This window comes from Callithrix jacchus, chromosome 14 (genome assembly GCF_049354715.1).
Source record: "Callithrix jacchus isolate 240 chromosome 14, calJac240_pri, whole genome shotgun sequence".
NCBI lineage: Eukaryota > Metazoa > Chordata > Mammalia > Primates > Cebidae > Callithrix > Callithrix jacchus.
The window spans coordinates 91,255,990-91,269,922 of NC_133515.1; the positions used below are offsets into that span (position 1 = coordinate 91,255,990).

General features: G+C 40.1%; 1 protein-coding gene across 3 annotated transcripts in view; it reads right to left on the reverse strand.

Annotated features, from left to right (window-relative positions):
* Positions 1-849: 849 nt before the first annotated feature.
* The window catches only part of UBXN2A (UBX domain protein 2A), a 51,038-nt gene continuing 37,954 nt past the window's right edge, over positions 850-13,933 (reverse strand). For all 3 annotated transcript variants that reach the window (XM_035273088.3, XM_035273087.3, XM_078349869.1), the window contains exon 7: positions 850-2,284. In XM_035273088.3, the coding sequence (XP_035128979.2) occupies positions 2,086-2,284 (199 nt within the window). In that variant the 3' untranslated portion in view covers positions 850-2,085. The remainder of the gene's footprint in view (positions 2,285-13,933) is intronic.

Genomic DNA, 13,933 nt, shown 5'->3' on the forward strand with positions numbered 1-13,933 from the left:
CTTATTTTCAGGTATGGAGATTTAATCTGACAGTGAAAAACTGAGGTCTAAAAGTTTTAGATTTAAAAGTTAAAAGTCTAAGACATAAAGCATGTTTTTCTTCATGACATCAAAATGAAATAATCTTTAAATGTATACACAAGTTGACTCTGATGTATGAAACAGAAAACCATACTTTATGTGATGTATTTAAAAAACATTAGTAATGTGACACTACACAGGCATTAGATTCTAAGTGAGTGGTGGCAAATAAATGGCTAATCCCAAGCGTTAGCCAAAAACAAATCCATAGTTTTTTCAAAGAAAATAGAAAGAAATTGGGTTTATAGAGAGATAACCTTCTTTTAATTACATTTTTAGAGTGTAGAAATGTGAGTAGACAGATTAATATTGACACTATACTAAGCTACACAATTTTATTCTTTTATTTTTTTAATTAAAAAAAGATAGAAGGGCTGGGTGCTGTGGATCATGCCTGCATATTGGGAAGCCGAGGCAGGTGGATCACGAGGTCAGGAGATTGAGTCCATCCTGGCCAACATGGTGAAACCCCATCTCTACTAAAATACAAAAAAATTAGCTGGGTATGGTGGCATGCACCTATAGTCCCAGCTACTGGGGACTGAGGCAGGGGAACTGCTTGAACTCGGAAGGCAGAGGTTGCAGTGATCCAAGATCATGCCACTACACTCCAGCCTGGTGATAGAGTAAGACTCTGTTTCCAAAGGGAAAAAAAAAAATAGGGGGTCTCACTATGTTGACCATTCTGCTTTTAAACTGTTGGCCTCAAATGATACTCCCATCCTGGCCTCTCAAAGTGTTGGGATGATCCATCGGGCTCAGACACAATTTTATTTTTTTTCTTTTTTTGAGATGGAATTTCACTCTTGTCTCCCAGGCTGGAGTGCAGTGGTGCAATCTCGGCTCACTGCAACCTCTGTCTCCCGGGTTCAAGCAATTTTCCTGCCTCAGCTCCTGAGTAGCTGGGCTTACAGACACACACCACCATGCCTGGCTAATTTTTAAAGTACATTTAGTAGAGATGGGGTTTCACCATGTTGGTCAGGCTGGTCTTGAACTTCTGACCTCAGGTGAGCTGCCCACTTTGGCGTCCTGTAGTGTTTGGATTACAGATGTGAGCCACTGTGCTCAGCCCATAATTTATTTCTTAAAAGAAAATATATCTTTGATATTGTTGCCAAATTAATATTTGAGTATATGTTGCCATTACAGAATAAAAACCAAAGACACTTAGATGTTTAGCCATAGCTGTGGTAAAAACAGGTGTCTCCAGCTTTGCACCTAAGCAGCAAAATAATTACATTGATACTTTTAACCTGCCATGTATAATTTTTCAATGTTTTAGCTATTTATTTTTTATTTTAATTTTAAATTTCTGAATTTTCATTGTTTTGAGATGGAGTCTTGCTCTGTTGCCAGGATGGAGTGCAGTGGCAGATCTCGACTCACTCCGTTAATCTCCACCTCCTGGCTTCAAGCAATTTTCCTGCGTTAGCCTCCCGAGTAGCTGGGATTACAGGCGTGTGCCACCATGCCCAGCTACTTTTTGTATTTTTGGTAGAGACGGGGTTTCACCATGTTGGCCAGGATGGTTTTGATGGTTTATCTCATGATCTGCCTGCCTTGGCCTCCCAAAGTGCTAGAATTATAGGTGTGAGCCACTGTGCCTGGCCATATTAGCTATTTAAAAACTCTGAGACAGCTAACATTTAAATAAATCCCTACTGTTTGGGAATGATGTTTGAATAATATTGTAAACACACTTGCTAATTTATACCATATTAAGATTCTGAATAATACGGCTATTTAATATATCTTGATAATTGGTATTTGAAAATAAGTATATTTTTCTGAGTAGCCTTTTGGAAAAAGTGCACTGAATATATTTTCCAGTCATATGCTACTTTCCTAACTTGTACTTCTCTAACATCTCAACAGGAGAGAGTTTAATAGTACTCGAATCAAAAGTCTAGTGAGTCTGACTTCTCCAGTCCCCAATTTTGGTTTGCATGTCTACTTACAACCATCATTTCTCCACAAATTCTCCACTTAGTCTATCAAAAATCAATGTTCTGAAAGTTCTCTAAAAGGTGCAGCAGTTTTTTGGAGTCTCTGAATGATGACAGCATTCTGTAAGTCTGCTTCTTCCAGTGTGAGTGTCTCATCTAGCAATCTGAGGACAGGAAGAGCTGTTGCCAGGAAAAATGGAGGACTTCTTTGAGATCCTTGGTATTTTTCAATGAAGTCTTTGATATGGCTTACTCTGCAAAACAGCAAAAACTATTAATATAATATTATGAAAATTTGAATTAGCTAATTTATAGTAATAACAAATGGTAAAAGTAAGACTGTATTGAGAGACAGTATCTTGCTCTATCACCCAGGATGGAGTGCAGTGGTACCATCATAGTTCACTGCAGCCTTGAACTCCTGGGCTCAAGCGATCCTCCTGCTTTAGCCTCCCAAAGTGCTGAGATTATCGGCATGAACCACCACACCTGGACTCTGGATATGTTAATACATAGAATAATCAAATTACAATATAACTGATTACTTGGGCTTTTTTCTTTCTTTTTTTTTTTTTTTGAGAGACAGAGCTTTGCTTTTGTTGCCCAGGCTGGAGTGTAATGGTGCAATCTTGGCTCACTGCAACCTCTCCCTCCCAGGTTCAAGCGCTTCTCCAGTCTCAGCCTCCCAAGTAGCTGTGATTATAGAGGCATGCCACCACCAGCATGCCTAGCTAACGTTTTGTATTTTTAGTAGAGATATAGTTTCATCGTATTGGCCAGGCTGGTCTCAAATTCCTGACCTCAGGTGATCTGCCTTCCTTGGCGTTCCAAAGTGCTGGGATTATAGGCGTGAGCCACTGTGCCTGGCCTGGGCTATCTTTTAAAGTTTGACTCCCAGATATTTGATGACAATAAGAAATTACTACTGTTAAATTATCTTAGGTATGACAAAGGAATTATGGCTATGTTTTAGAGTCCTCATCTTTTTGCGATTTGCTTAAAGATAATTCACTGGGAGCTGAGTGATGCATCGTATCTTCTCTGCTTTTGGATGCATCTACAATTTTCTATAATAGAAAGTTTAGGGATCGATCCAAGATGGCCGACCACTAACAGCTCAGGATTGTAGCTCCCAGTGAAAGCTCAGAGACGGAGACGACGCCAAGTCTTTAGACGAATTTTCATCACTCACCGATTAGCTGATTCCCAGTGGAGGAGCCCCACGGGTCGCCAGCGCGACTCTTGTGGCCGCCGCAGCGGTTTTGCCTGGCATCTCGGCGCAGCAGCTCTTCACGCAGAGCCAACGGGACTGCTTCCCCTACTGACCGGAGTTTGGAGCTCCGGGAAGTCAGAGCCGCTTGTTGTGGACTCAAGAGGGAAGCCAGACCAGAGAATCCCAGGCAGAAGAGCACCATCAGTCTTATCGCTGCTATTTAGGCTGCCACAGTGGGTTGCTCGGATCCCAGCACTGGGAATCAATAAGTCTGATGTAGACTCAGAAACCTAATTAGAAAGGCGGTTCATCTACAATGAAGGGAAAAAAACAGCCTAAGAAGGCCGAGTATACTCAAAATCAGAACCCATCAGCAACGGAATAAGCCCTGATGGAAAAGGACTCATCAGCAACCGAACAAGCCCTGATGGGAAAAGGACTCATCAGTAACGGAACAAGCCCTGATGGAAAAGGACTGTGTTCCATTATCTGAAGTAGGCTTTAAAAGGTGGATGATAAGAAACTTCTGGGAGTTAAAGGAACTTGTTCTAACCCAATGTAAAGAAACTAAGAACTTGGAAAAAAGGTTCGATGAAATGTTGAAAAGAATAGACAATATAGAGAGGAATACAAATGAACTTATGGAGTTGAAAAATACAACATGAGAACTTAGTGAAATATGTACAAGCTTAAACAGCCGAATGGATCAAGCAGAAGAAAGGGTATCAGAGGTCGAAGACCAACTTAATGAAACAAAACGACAAGACAAGAATAGAGAAAAAAGGATAAAAAGGAATGAGCAAAGTCTCCAAGCAATATGGGACTATGTGAAAAGACCTAATATTATATGAGGCCAATAATCATATGAAAAAATGCTCATCGTCACTGGTCATCAGAGAGATGCAAATCAAAACCACAGTGAGATACCATCTCACGCCAGTTAGAATGGTGATCATTAAAAAATCTGGAGACAACAGATGCTGAAGAGGATGTGGAGAAAAAGGAACACTTTTACACTGTTGGTGGGAGTGTAAATTAGTTCAACCATTGTGGAAGACAGTGTGGCGATTCCTCAAGGCCTTAGAAATAGAAATTCCATTTGACCCAGCAATCCCATTACTGGGTATATATCCAAAAAGACTATAAATCGTTCTACTATAAGGACACATGTACACGAATGTTCATTGCAGCACTGTTTACAATAGCAAAGACCTGGAATCAACCAAAATGCCCATTGATAATAGACTGGATTGGAAAAATGTGGCACATATACACCATGGAATATTATGCAGCAATCAGAAATGATGAGTTTGTGTCGTTTGTAGGGACATGAATGAATCTGGAGAACGTCATCCTCAGCAAACTGACACAAGAACAGAAAATGAAACACCGCATATTCTCACTCATAGGCGGGTGATGAAAAATGAGAACACATGGACACAGAAAGGGGAGTACTAAACACTGGGGTCTATTGGGGGGAAAAGGGGAGGGCCAGTGGGAGGGGGAGGTGGGGAGGGATAGCCTGGGGAGAAATGCCAAATGTGGGTGAAGGGGAGAAGGAAAGAAAAGCACACTGCCATGTGTGTTCCTACGCAACTGTCTTGCATGCTCTGCTCATGTACCCCAAAACCTAAAATCCAATAAAAAATAAAAAAAAAAAAAGACCTAATATACGCTTGATTGGTGTACCTGAATGTGACGGAGAGAATGAATTCAAGCTGGAAAATACTCTCCAGGACATTATTCAGGAAAATTTTCCTAATTTAGCAAAGCAGGACACTATTCAACCCCAGGCAATACAGAGAACACCACAAAGATATTCCTCAAGAAGACCAACCCCAAGGCACATAATCGTTAGTTTCACCAAGATCGAAACGAAGGAGAAAATATTAAGGGCAGCCAGAGAGAAAGATCAAGTTACCCATAAAGGTAAGCCTATTAGGCTTACAGCAGATCTCTCAACGGAAACCCTACAAGCTAGAAGAGAGTGGGGGCCAATATTCAATATACTTAATCAACAGAACTTTCAGCCCAGAATTTCATATCCTGCCAATTTAAGCTTTACATTTGAAGGAAAAATAAAATCTTTTAGGAACAAGCAAGTACTCAGAGATTTTATTACCACCAGGCCTGCTTTACAAGAACTTCTAAAAGAAGCATTATACACAGAAAGGAACAACCAGTATGACCCTTTCTAAAAATACACCAAAAAGTAAAGAGCATTAACATAAAGAAGAATTTTTATCAACGAAAGGACAAAATAGCCAGTTAATATCAAATGGCAGCAACCCTAAATTTAAACCGACCAAATCTCCCAATCAAAAGATACAGACAAAATCTAACGGTATATCCAAAGATATACATAGACTCAAAATAAAGGGTTGGAAAAAAAAAAGTACCAACCAAATGGAGAGCAAAAATAAATAAATAAAAAGCAGGAGTTGCAATTTTCACATTTGACAAAATAGATCTCAAAGCTACAAGGATACAAGGGTAAAAGGATTAATGTAATAATAAGAGATCTTAACACCCAGATACATAAGACCCATAATGAGATTTAGATTCAATGAGACAGAAAATTGATAACGATATCCAGGACTGGAACTAAGATCTAGAACAAATAAACTCAATAGAACTCTCCATTTTAAACACACAAAATATACATTATCCACAAAATCTAACGATATATCTAAAGATATACAAAGACTCAAAACAAGGGGATGGAAAAAAACTCACCAACCAAATGGAGAGCAAAAATAAATAAATAAAAAGCAGGAGTTGCAATTCTCACACTTAATAAAATAGATTTCAAAGCTACAAGGATGCAAGGGTAAAAGGATTAATGTAACAATAAGAGATCTTAACATCCAGATACAGAAGACACATAATGAGATTTAGATTCAACGAGACAAAAAATTGATAACGATATCCAGGACTTGAACTCAGAGCCAGAACAAATAAACACAATAGAGGTCTCCATTTTAAACACACAAAATATGCATTAACCACTTTAAACACTCAAAATATTGATCGGCTATTATTGAAACCCATTTTAGGAATGAAATAATATTCCTTTTTCCCTCTTTTTCTTTTTTTACCCTTCTTTTTCTTTTTCCCTCTAAAAAAAAAAAAAGAGCAAGGATGGGATAGACAGTACCAGGGTTGGGTCCTACCCTTAGCAACTAGCCACGTTTAAAAAAAAAAAAGAAAGAAAGTTTAGGCTGGGCGTGGTGGCTCACGCCTGTAATCCCAACACTTTGGGAGACTGAGGCAGATGGATCACTTGAAGTCAGGAGTTGGAGACCAGCCTGGCCAACATAGTGAAACCCCATCTCTACTAAAAATACAAAAGTAGCCAGGTAGGAGGGCGCCTGTAATCCTGGCTACTCGGAAGGCTGAGGCAGGAGAATTGCTTAAATGAAGCAGAGGTTGCAGTGGACTGAGATCATGCCACTGCACTGCAGCCTGGTGACAGAGTGAGACTTCATCTCTAAAGGAGTAAGTAAGTAAATAAATAAATAAAGTTTATGTATCTATATAACTAGCTCTGAATAGAAATTGTCCAATCAATGATCCTACACACATATAGGTTGTATCTCTTAAATACAAGGTCATGAGGTGCTTCAAATCCAATTAAGAAAAACTTTAACTCAGTGGTGGTGGAATTTCAGCTAGCATAATGAATATGTAGTATTATTCACTATAACATAATATAATCACTGCAAACTTGATTGTAGTTCAAAGTTAGGCTCACATATGTGTATTTAAAGAGGAAGAGTGCAAATACTGATAGAAACTAAGATGCCATTTATTTTAAGACACCTCATTTTGTATGTATTGTTATTTTTTAAATTTTATTTCATTTTTGAGACAGTGTCTTACTTTGTTGCCCAGGCTGGAGTACAATGGTGCAATTACAGCTCACTGAAGACTTGACCTCCCTGGCTCAAGCAATCTTCTCACCTCAGCCTCCCAGGTAGTGAAGACGATAGAAGCAAGTCACCAAGCCCAGGTAATTTTTTTATTTTTTATCTTTTGTAGAGACGAGGGCTTTGCCATGTTGCATATTTTTCCATATGTTTTCCAGGCTGGTTTTGAACATCTGGGCTCAAATCATCATTCTGGCTTGGTCTCTCAGAGTGCTGAGATTACAAATGTGAGCTACCACACCTAGTCAAAAAAATAGGTTTAAATCCAGACTATGACAAATGTTTTCTTAATACTTAACATTTTATTTTTTATTTATTGAAAAAGCACTTTTGGGCCAGGCACAGTGGTTCAGAGGACTACTTGAGTTCAGGAGTTCAAGACCAGCCTGGGAAACATATGGAGACACTGTCTCTACAAAAGAAATTTAAAAATTAGCTGGATGTATATTTAAAAAAAATAGCTGGATGTGGTGGTGCACACCTAGAGTCCCAGCTACTTGAGAGGCTGAGGTGGGAGAATCACTCGAGTCCAGGAGGTCAGTGTGTCCTTATGTCACTACAGTTCACCCTGGGTGACATAGTGAGACTTTGTCTCAAAAACAAAAAACAAAGGGAAAAGAAATAGCACTTAAAATTTTTTTTTTTGAGAAACAGTGTCTCTCTGTTGCTGGGATGGAGTGCAGTGGCATGATCTCAGCTCGCTCCAACCTCTGCCTCCCAGGTTCAAGCAAATCTCCTACCTCAGCCTGAGTAGCTGGCACTACAGGCATGTGCCATTATGCCCAACTAATTTTTGTAATTTTAGTAGACATGGGGTTTCACCATGTTGGCCAGGATGGTCTCAATCTCCTGACTTCATGATCTGCCCACCTTGGCCTCTCAAGGTGCTGGGATTACAGGCATGATGAGCCACCAAGCCTGGCCAGAGAAAGCATTTTTAGACCTAATTTCATACAAGCATTCATCAAATCACTCATGTTCTTCCATAAAATGGAAAATTCAAGTAAAATAAAATAGTTGACACTCCAAACACTTGAATATTATTCAGACTTGAATCCTCTGAATCATTTTTTATTCAGTCATCAATGTATGTTTTTCCAGATGATACCCACCCTCTGTATCATCAGGTATGTTGGTGATATGGTTTGACTGTGTCCCCACCCAAATCTCCAATAGTAGCTCTCATAGGGAGGGACCTGGTGGGAGGTAAATGAATCATGCAGGCAGGTTTTTCTCATGCTGTTCTCCTGACAGTGAATAAGTTTCATGAGATCTGATGGTTTTATAAATGAGAGTTCCCCTGCACATGCTCTCTCCCACCAGCCACCACGTAAGACATGCCTATGCTCCTTTTTGCCTTCTGCCATGATTGTTAGGCCTCTCCAGCCATGTAAAACTGTGAGTCAATTAAATCTCTTTCCATTATAAATTACCCAGTCTTGGGTATGTCTTCATTAGCAGCATGAAAACAGACTAATACAGTGGGTGATATTGATTTTTTTGGCAGGGGGACGATGGGGTCTTATTCTGTTGTACAGGCTGGAATGCAGTGGCACAATCTTGGAACACTGCAATCTCTGCCTCCTGGGTTCAAGCAATTCTTGTTTCTCAGCCTCCTGAGTAGCTGGGACTACAGCTGCCCACCACCACGCCCGGCTAATTTTTGTATTTTTTTGGTAGACAGAGTTTCGCCATGTTGGCCAGGCTGGTCTCAAACTCCTGACCTCGAGTGATCCACCAACCTTGGCCTTCGAAATAGAATTTCTTTTGTAAGTGCTCTATTATCAGTGGGGTACTGTGGCTCACACTTGTAATCTCAGCACTTTGGGAGGCTGAGGAAGGCAAATAGCTTGAGTCCAGGAGTTTGAGAGCAGCCTGGACAACATGACAAAACCCCGTCTCTACTAAATATAAAACGATTAGTTGAATGTGGTGGCACTAGCCTCTAGTCCCAGCTACTTGGGGGGCTGAGGCAGGAGGATTGCTTGAACCCCAGAGGTGGAGGTTACAGTGAGCCAAGATCATGCCACTGTACTCCAGTCTGGATGACAAAGCAAGACCCTATCTCAAAAAAAAGTGCTTGACTACCTTTTTTGAATAGTCTTTCGTTCCACTGACACTCATTGTACACTTTGAGGCAGATGCTAAGGCCATCACAATTGTATCATGACTGTCATGTAGCCATAGGATTACAGAATGCATCCTTATTTCACAGATGCTAAAATGTGAAAAAATATGCAACTCAGAATAAAATATCACTTAAGAAAGAATTCTCTCATTCAATCACTTCACTAAAATTCACTATGTGCCACTTTATTAAACCTGTAAGGGTTAACAAAAATGTCTAACATCCTGTGTATTCATTTGAGTACCAAAAATTGGATAACTAAAGGTTAAAGCTTACATCAACCAACATAAATATAAAAAGCAAGAAAACAAAGGTTAAAAGAACTGGGGAAAGATTCATGAATGTCGAAGGATTTGAATGTGGTCTTAAAAGAGGTCCAGCTGCTCGGGAGTCTGAAGTGGGAGATGAAGGTTGAGCCTGGGAGACAAAAGGTTGCAGTGAGCTGATGCATCACTGCATCCCAACCTGGGTGAAAGGGTGAGATGCCATCTCAAAAAAAAAAAAAAAGAAAAAAAAAAAAAGTTAAGTTTCTTTTTTTTCTCCCTGAGACAGAGTCTTGCACTGTTGCCAGGCTGGAGTGCAATGGCCTGATCTTGGCTCACTGCAACCTCTGCCTTCTGGGTTCAAGCAATTCTCCCTGCCTCAGCCTCCTGATTAGCTGGGACTACAGGCACCCACAGCCATGGCCAGCTAATTTTTGTATTTTTTAGTAGAGATGGGGTTTCCCTTTGTTGGCCAGGCTGGTCTTGAACTCCTGACTTCAGGTGGTCTGCCTGCCTCAGCCTCCCAAAGTACTAGGATTACAGGCATGAGCCACTGTGCTCTGCCAAGATTCTTATCCATTATTCTTCTCTGCTTTTATATTTTTGAAATGTTTCTTCTCAAATATTATATGACTCATTTATTTTCTGTCTCTCCTGACTAGAAATGATACAAAAACAAGTATTTTAATTTTTGTTCATAGATATATCCTTGGTGCCTAAAAAAGTGCCTATCAGAGATACAATAAATATTGGATGAGTGAAAAATAAATCAAAAAGCTCATGTATCAATGATGATGACTGCTGGAGTCAATCCTGCAGACCTTAGCTGCACGACGGATGAATAATGTACTCAGACACTGATATTCAGTGAAAAAGTGGATTAGGAGGCTAGGCTACTGACTGAAAAATGAAAAAGTTCTAGCAGCCGCACCTCCTCGCTGGATCTGCCAGCCAAGCTCAAATTTATTTAGTCCAGATTAAATGACAAAGGCTGTGAGTAAACACTACTAGAAGGTAATTAACAAGATGCCTGAGCAGAAAGCAATCATGCATCTGTCAAAGGTTAGTCTTAAGACCACAGGAGTAAACAAACTATTTAGAAGCTCTTTTACATTTCTTTGTTATTTAATTTTGCTGTTAGCTCAAAGAGGATTAGGCTACCTTCAGCCATAACTCTATCGTGAGGCTTTTGCAAAACCTTCCAGCCTTCCAAGAAGGTTTATGTCTATTCTACAATTTCTATCACAATCCTGACTGATCCCCTACAGATGAACACAAAAATCAGCTGGGTGTGGTGGCGGGTGCCTATGATCCCAGCAACTTGAGGCTTAGGGAGAGAATTGCCTGAACGTGGGAGGTGGAGGTTGCAGCGAGCCCAGATCGTGCCAGTACACTCCAGCCTGGGCAATAGAGTGAGACTCCGTCTCAAAAAAAAAAAAGAAAGAAAGAAAGAAAACAGAAAAAGAAGGCATAATTAAACAACAATAGGAATGCAAATGGAACATAACTAAAGATTCAGCAGAATTTAAAAAGACATTAAGAGAGGCTGTAATCCCAGCACTCTGGGAGGCAGAGGCAGGTGGATCACCTGAGATCGGGAGTTCAAGACCAGCTTGACCAACATGGAAAAACCCTGTCTCTACTAAAAATACAAAAAATTAGCCAGGCATGGTGGTGCATACTTGTAATCCCAGCTACTCGGGAGGCTGAGGTAGGAGAATCGCTTGAACCCGGGAGGCAGACAAAGGTTGCAGTGAGCCGAGAGTGTGCCATTCATTGCACTCCAGCCTGAGCAACAACAGGAAAACTCCATCTCAAAAAAAAAAAAAAAAAAAAAAAAAAGACATTATAAGGGCTGGGTGTGATGACTTGTGCTGTAATCCCAGCACTTTAGGAGGCTGAAGTGGGCAGATCACCTGAGACCAGCCTGGCCAATATGGTGAACCCCATCTCTACTAAAAATACAAAAATTAGCCAGGTGTGGTGGTGCATGCCTCTAATCTCAACTACGTGGAAGGCTGAGGCAGGAGAAATGCTTGAACCTGGGAGGTGCAGGTTGCAGTGAGCCGAGATGGCACCACTGCACTCCAGCCTGAGTGACAGAGCGAGACTCCATCTCGAAAAATAAAAAGGCAATAAGAGGGTTTTGTTTTGATCATTTATGAAATAGCTTTTATTTAAGTAGTGCTCCTAAAAATATTGCTATATGCCGGGTGCAGTGGCTCACGCGTGTAATCCTTGCACTTTGAGACGCCAAGGAGGGTGAATCATGAGGTCAGGAATTTGAGACCAGCTTGACCAACATGGTGAAACCCTGTCTCTACTAAAAATACAAAAATTATCCGGGCATGGTGGCGTGTGCCTGTAATCCCAGCTGCTCAGGAGGCTGAGGCAGGAGAACCACATGAACCCGGGAGGTAAAGGTTGCAATGAGCCAAGACTGAGCCACTGCATTCCAGCCTAGGCAACAGAGCGAGACTCCCTCTAAAAAATAAATAAATGTATTGCTATAAAAGCTGGACAATATACAGATGGTCCCTGACTTACAATGCTTTGACATAACAGTTTTTCAACTTTACAATGGATTTATCAAGGTATTAAATGCATTTGAACATGGACAGGTTAATGGGGACATGACACCGTAAGTTAAGGAGCATCTAAACATAAAGGAGCTGTGTGAAAGCACTGAAGACCATCCAATGTAAAATATTTGAGAGCTCTGTAAGAAGGGAAATCCACAAGGTGAGCTCCACATTCACAATGTTTTTTTCACTGAGCGCATTTTCCAATTTGCAGCAGTGAATTACTAGGGGAAATTCACTCTACCAAGGAGGGACAAGAAGTTGGGATTTATGAGCCAAAATCCTGGAAGAGAGGGAATCACAAAGAAATGTGTCCAGAAAACCATAGCAAATTCTCAAGTTATAAGATAACTCCTCAGTTATTAGTAGAATGAGAATTCAAAGAACCCAACAGAAAACAGCAACTGAGGAGCCAGTCTAACAGCTGAAAAATGCTAGACACGTGGCTTCTGGAGTTTAAGCTCTGCCAATGTGGAGGAGTCTTGGTAACACCTTGGTTTTCACCAGTTCCCAGAGTCAGACCCTAAGGATCAAGTCCACGCTCTAAAAGCAAAACAGATAACCAACTAGCCCCAGTAAAATCTATAGTCAATCCAACCAACTCTTAATAAAATCAACATAATCCATTAGGAATCTGTCTGACAGAAGCACAGCTATCTTTGGAGGAAGATGATGTCATCTGAAACTTCTACAATGTTTCTGTAAACAGTATCTAATGACCAGACGAATTATAACTATGCTAAAATCCAAAAGTAGCAACAAACAAAATGAAAAAGATGGGGAATTTCACCTGAGATCTTAAAAATAACAGACTCAAATGAAAAGTTTAGAAGTGATAGTATAATTGAAAGTAAGAATTCCAACAGCTGTATTTAACAGATCAAACCAATACAACATATTACTGAACTGGAAGACAGGTCAAATAGAAAATAGGCAGACTGAATCAGAAGGAAAAAGAAGAAAAAAATTAGAATAGAACATAAGATACACTGATAACATCTAACTTACATGTAAATAAAGTCACAAATGCCAAATACAAGAGAGAATAAAATATGAGAAAATTTCCATCAATACTGGCCAAGAAACTCCCCAAACTGACAAAAAACTTAAACTATGGATCCAAGAAACTCAGCAAATTCTAAGCAACCTAATAGAAAGACAACTAACACCTAGGTACATCACAAACTGTTAAAATCTAAGAACAAGGAGAAAAATTTTAAATGGAGAGAAAAAATACTTAATACCTTTCAAAAAAGCAAGAAAAAGACTGACGGCTGATTTTTCAGTAGGAAGAATGGAAGCTGGAAGACAACGTATGGGTATTCTTAAGAGCTGATGTGCTAGAAAAACCTGACAATTCTAGCCTACTGAAAATGGTCTTTAAAAAATGAAGATATGTAAGTTCTGTACCTAGCATAAAAATATAATAAAAAATTAATTTAAAAAATGACGATGTGTTCAAATCAAAGCTAAGAGAATTCATCATTAGTAGATAAGCAACTAAAGCTGGGTGAGATGACTCACGCCTGTAATCCCAGCACTTTGGGAGGCCAAGGTGGGCAGATTATGAGGTCAGGAGTTGGAGACCAGCTGGCCAACATGGTGAAACCCCATCTGTACTAAAAAAAATTATAAAAATTGGCTCAGTGCAGTGGCTCACGCCTGTAATCCCAACACTCTGGGAAGCCAAGGTAGGTGGATCACCTGAAATAAGGAGTTTAAGACCAGCTGGCCAACATGGCGAAATCCTGTCTTTATTGAAAATACAAAAATTAGCCAGGTATGGTG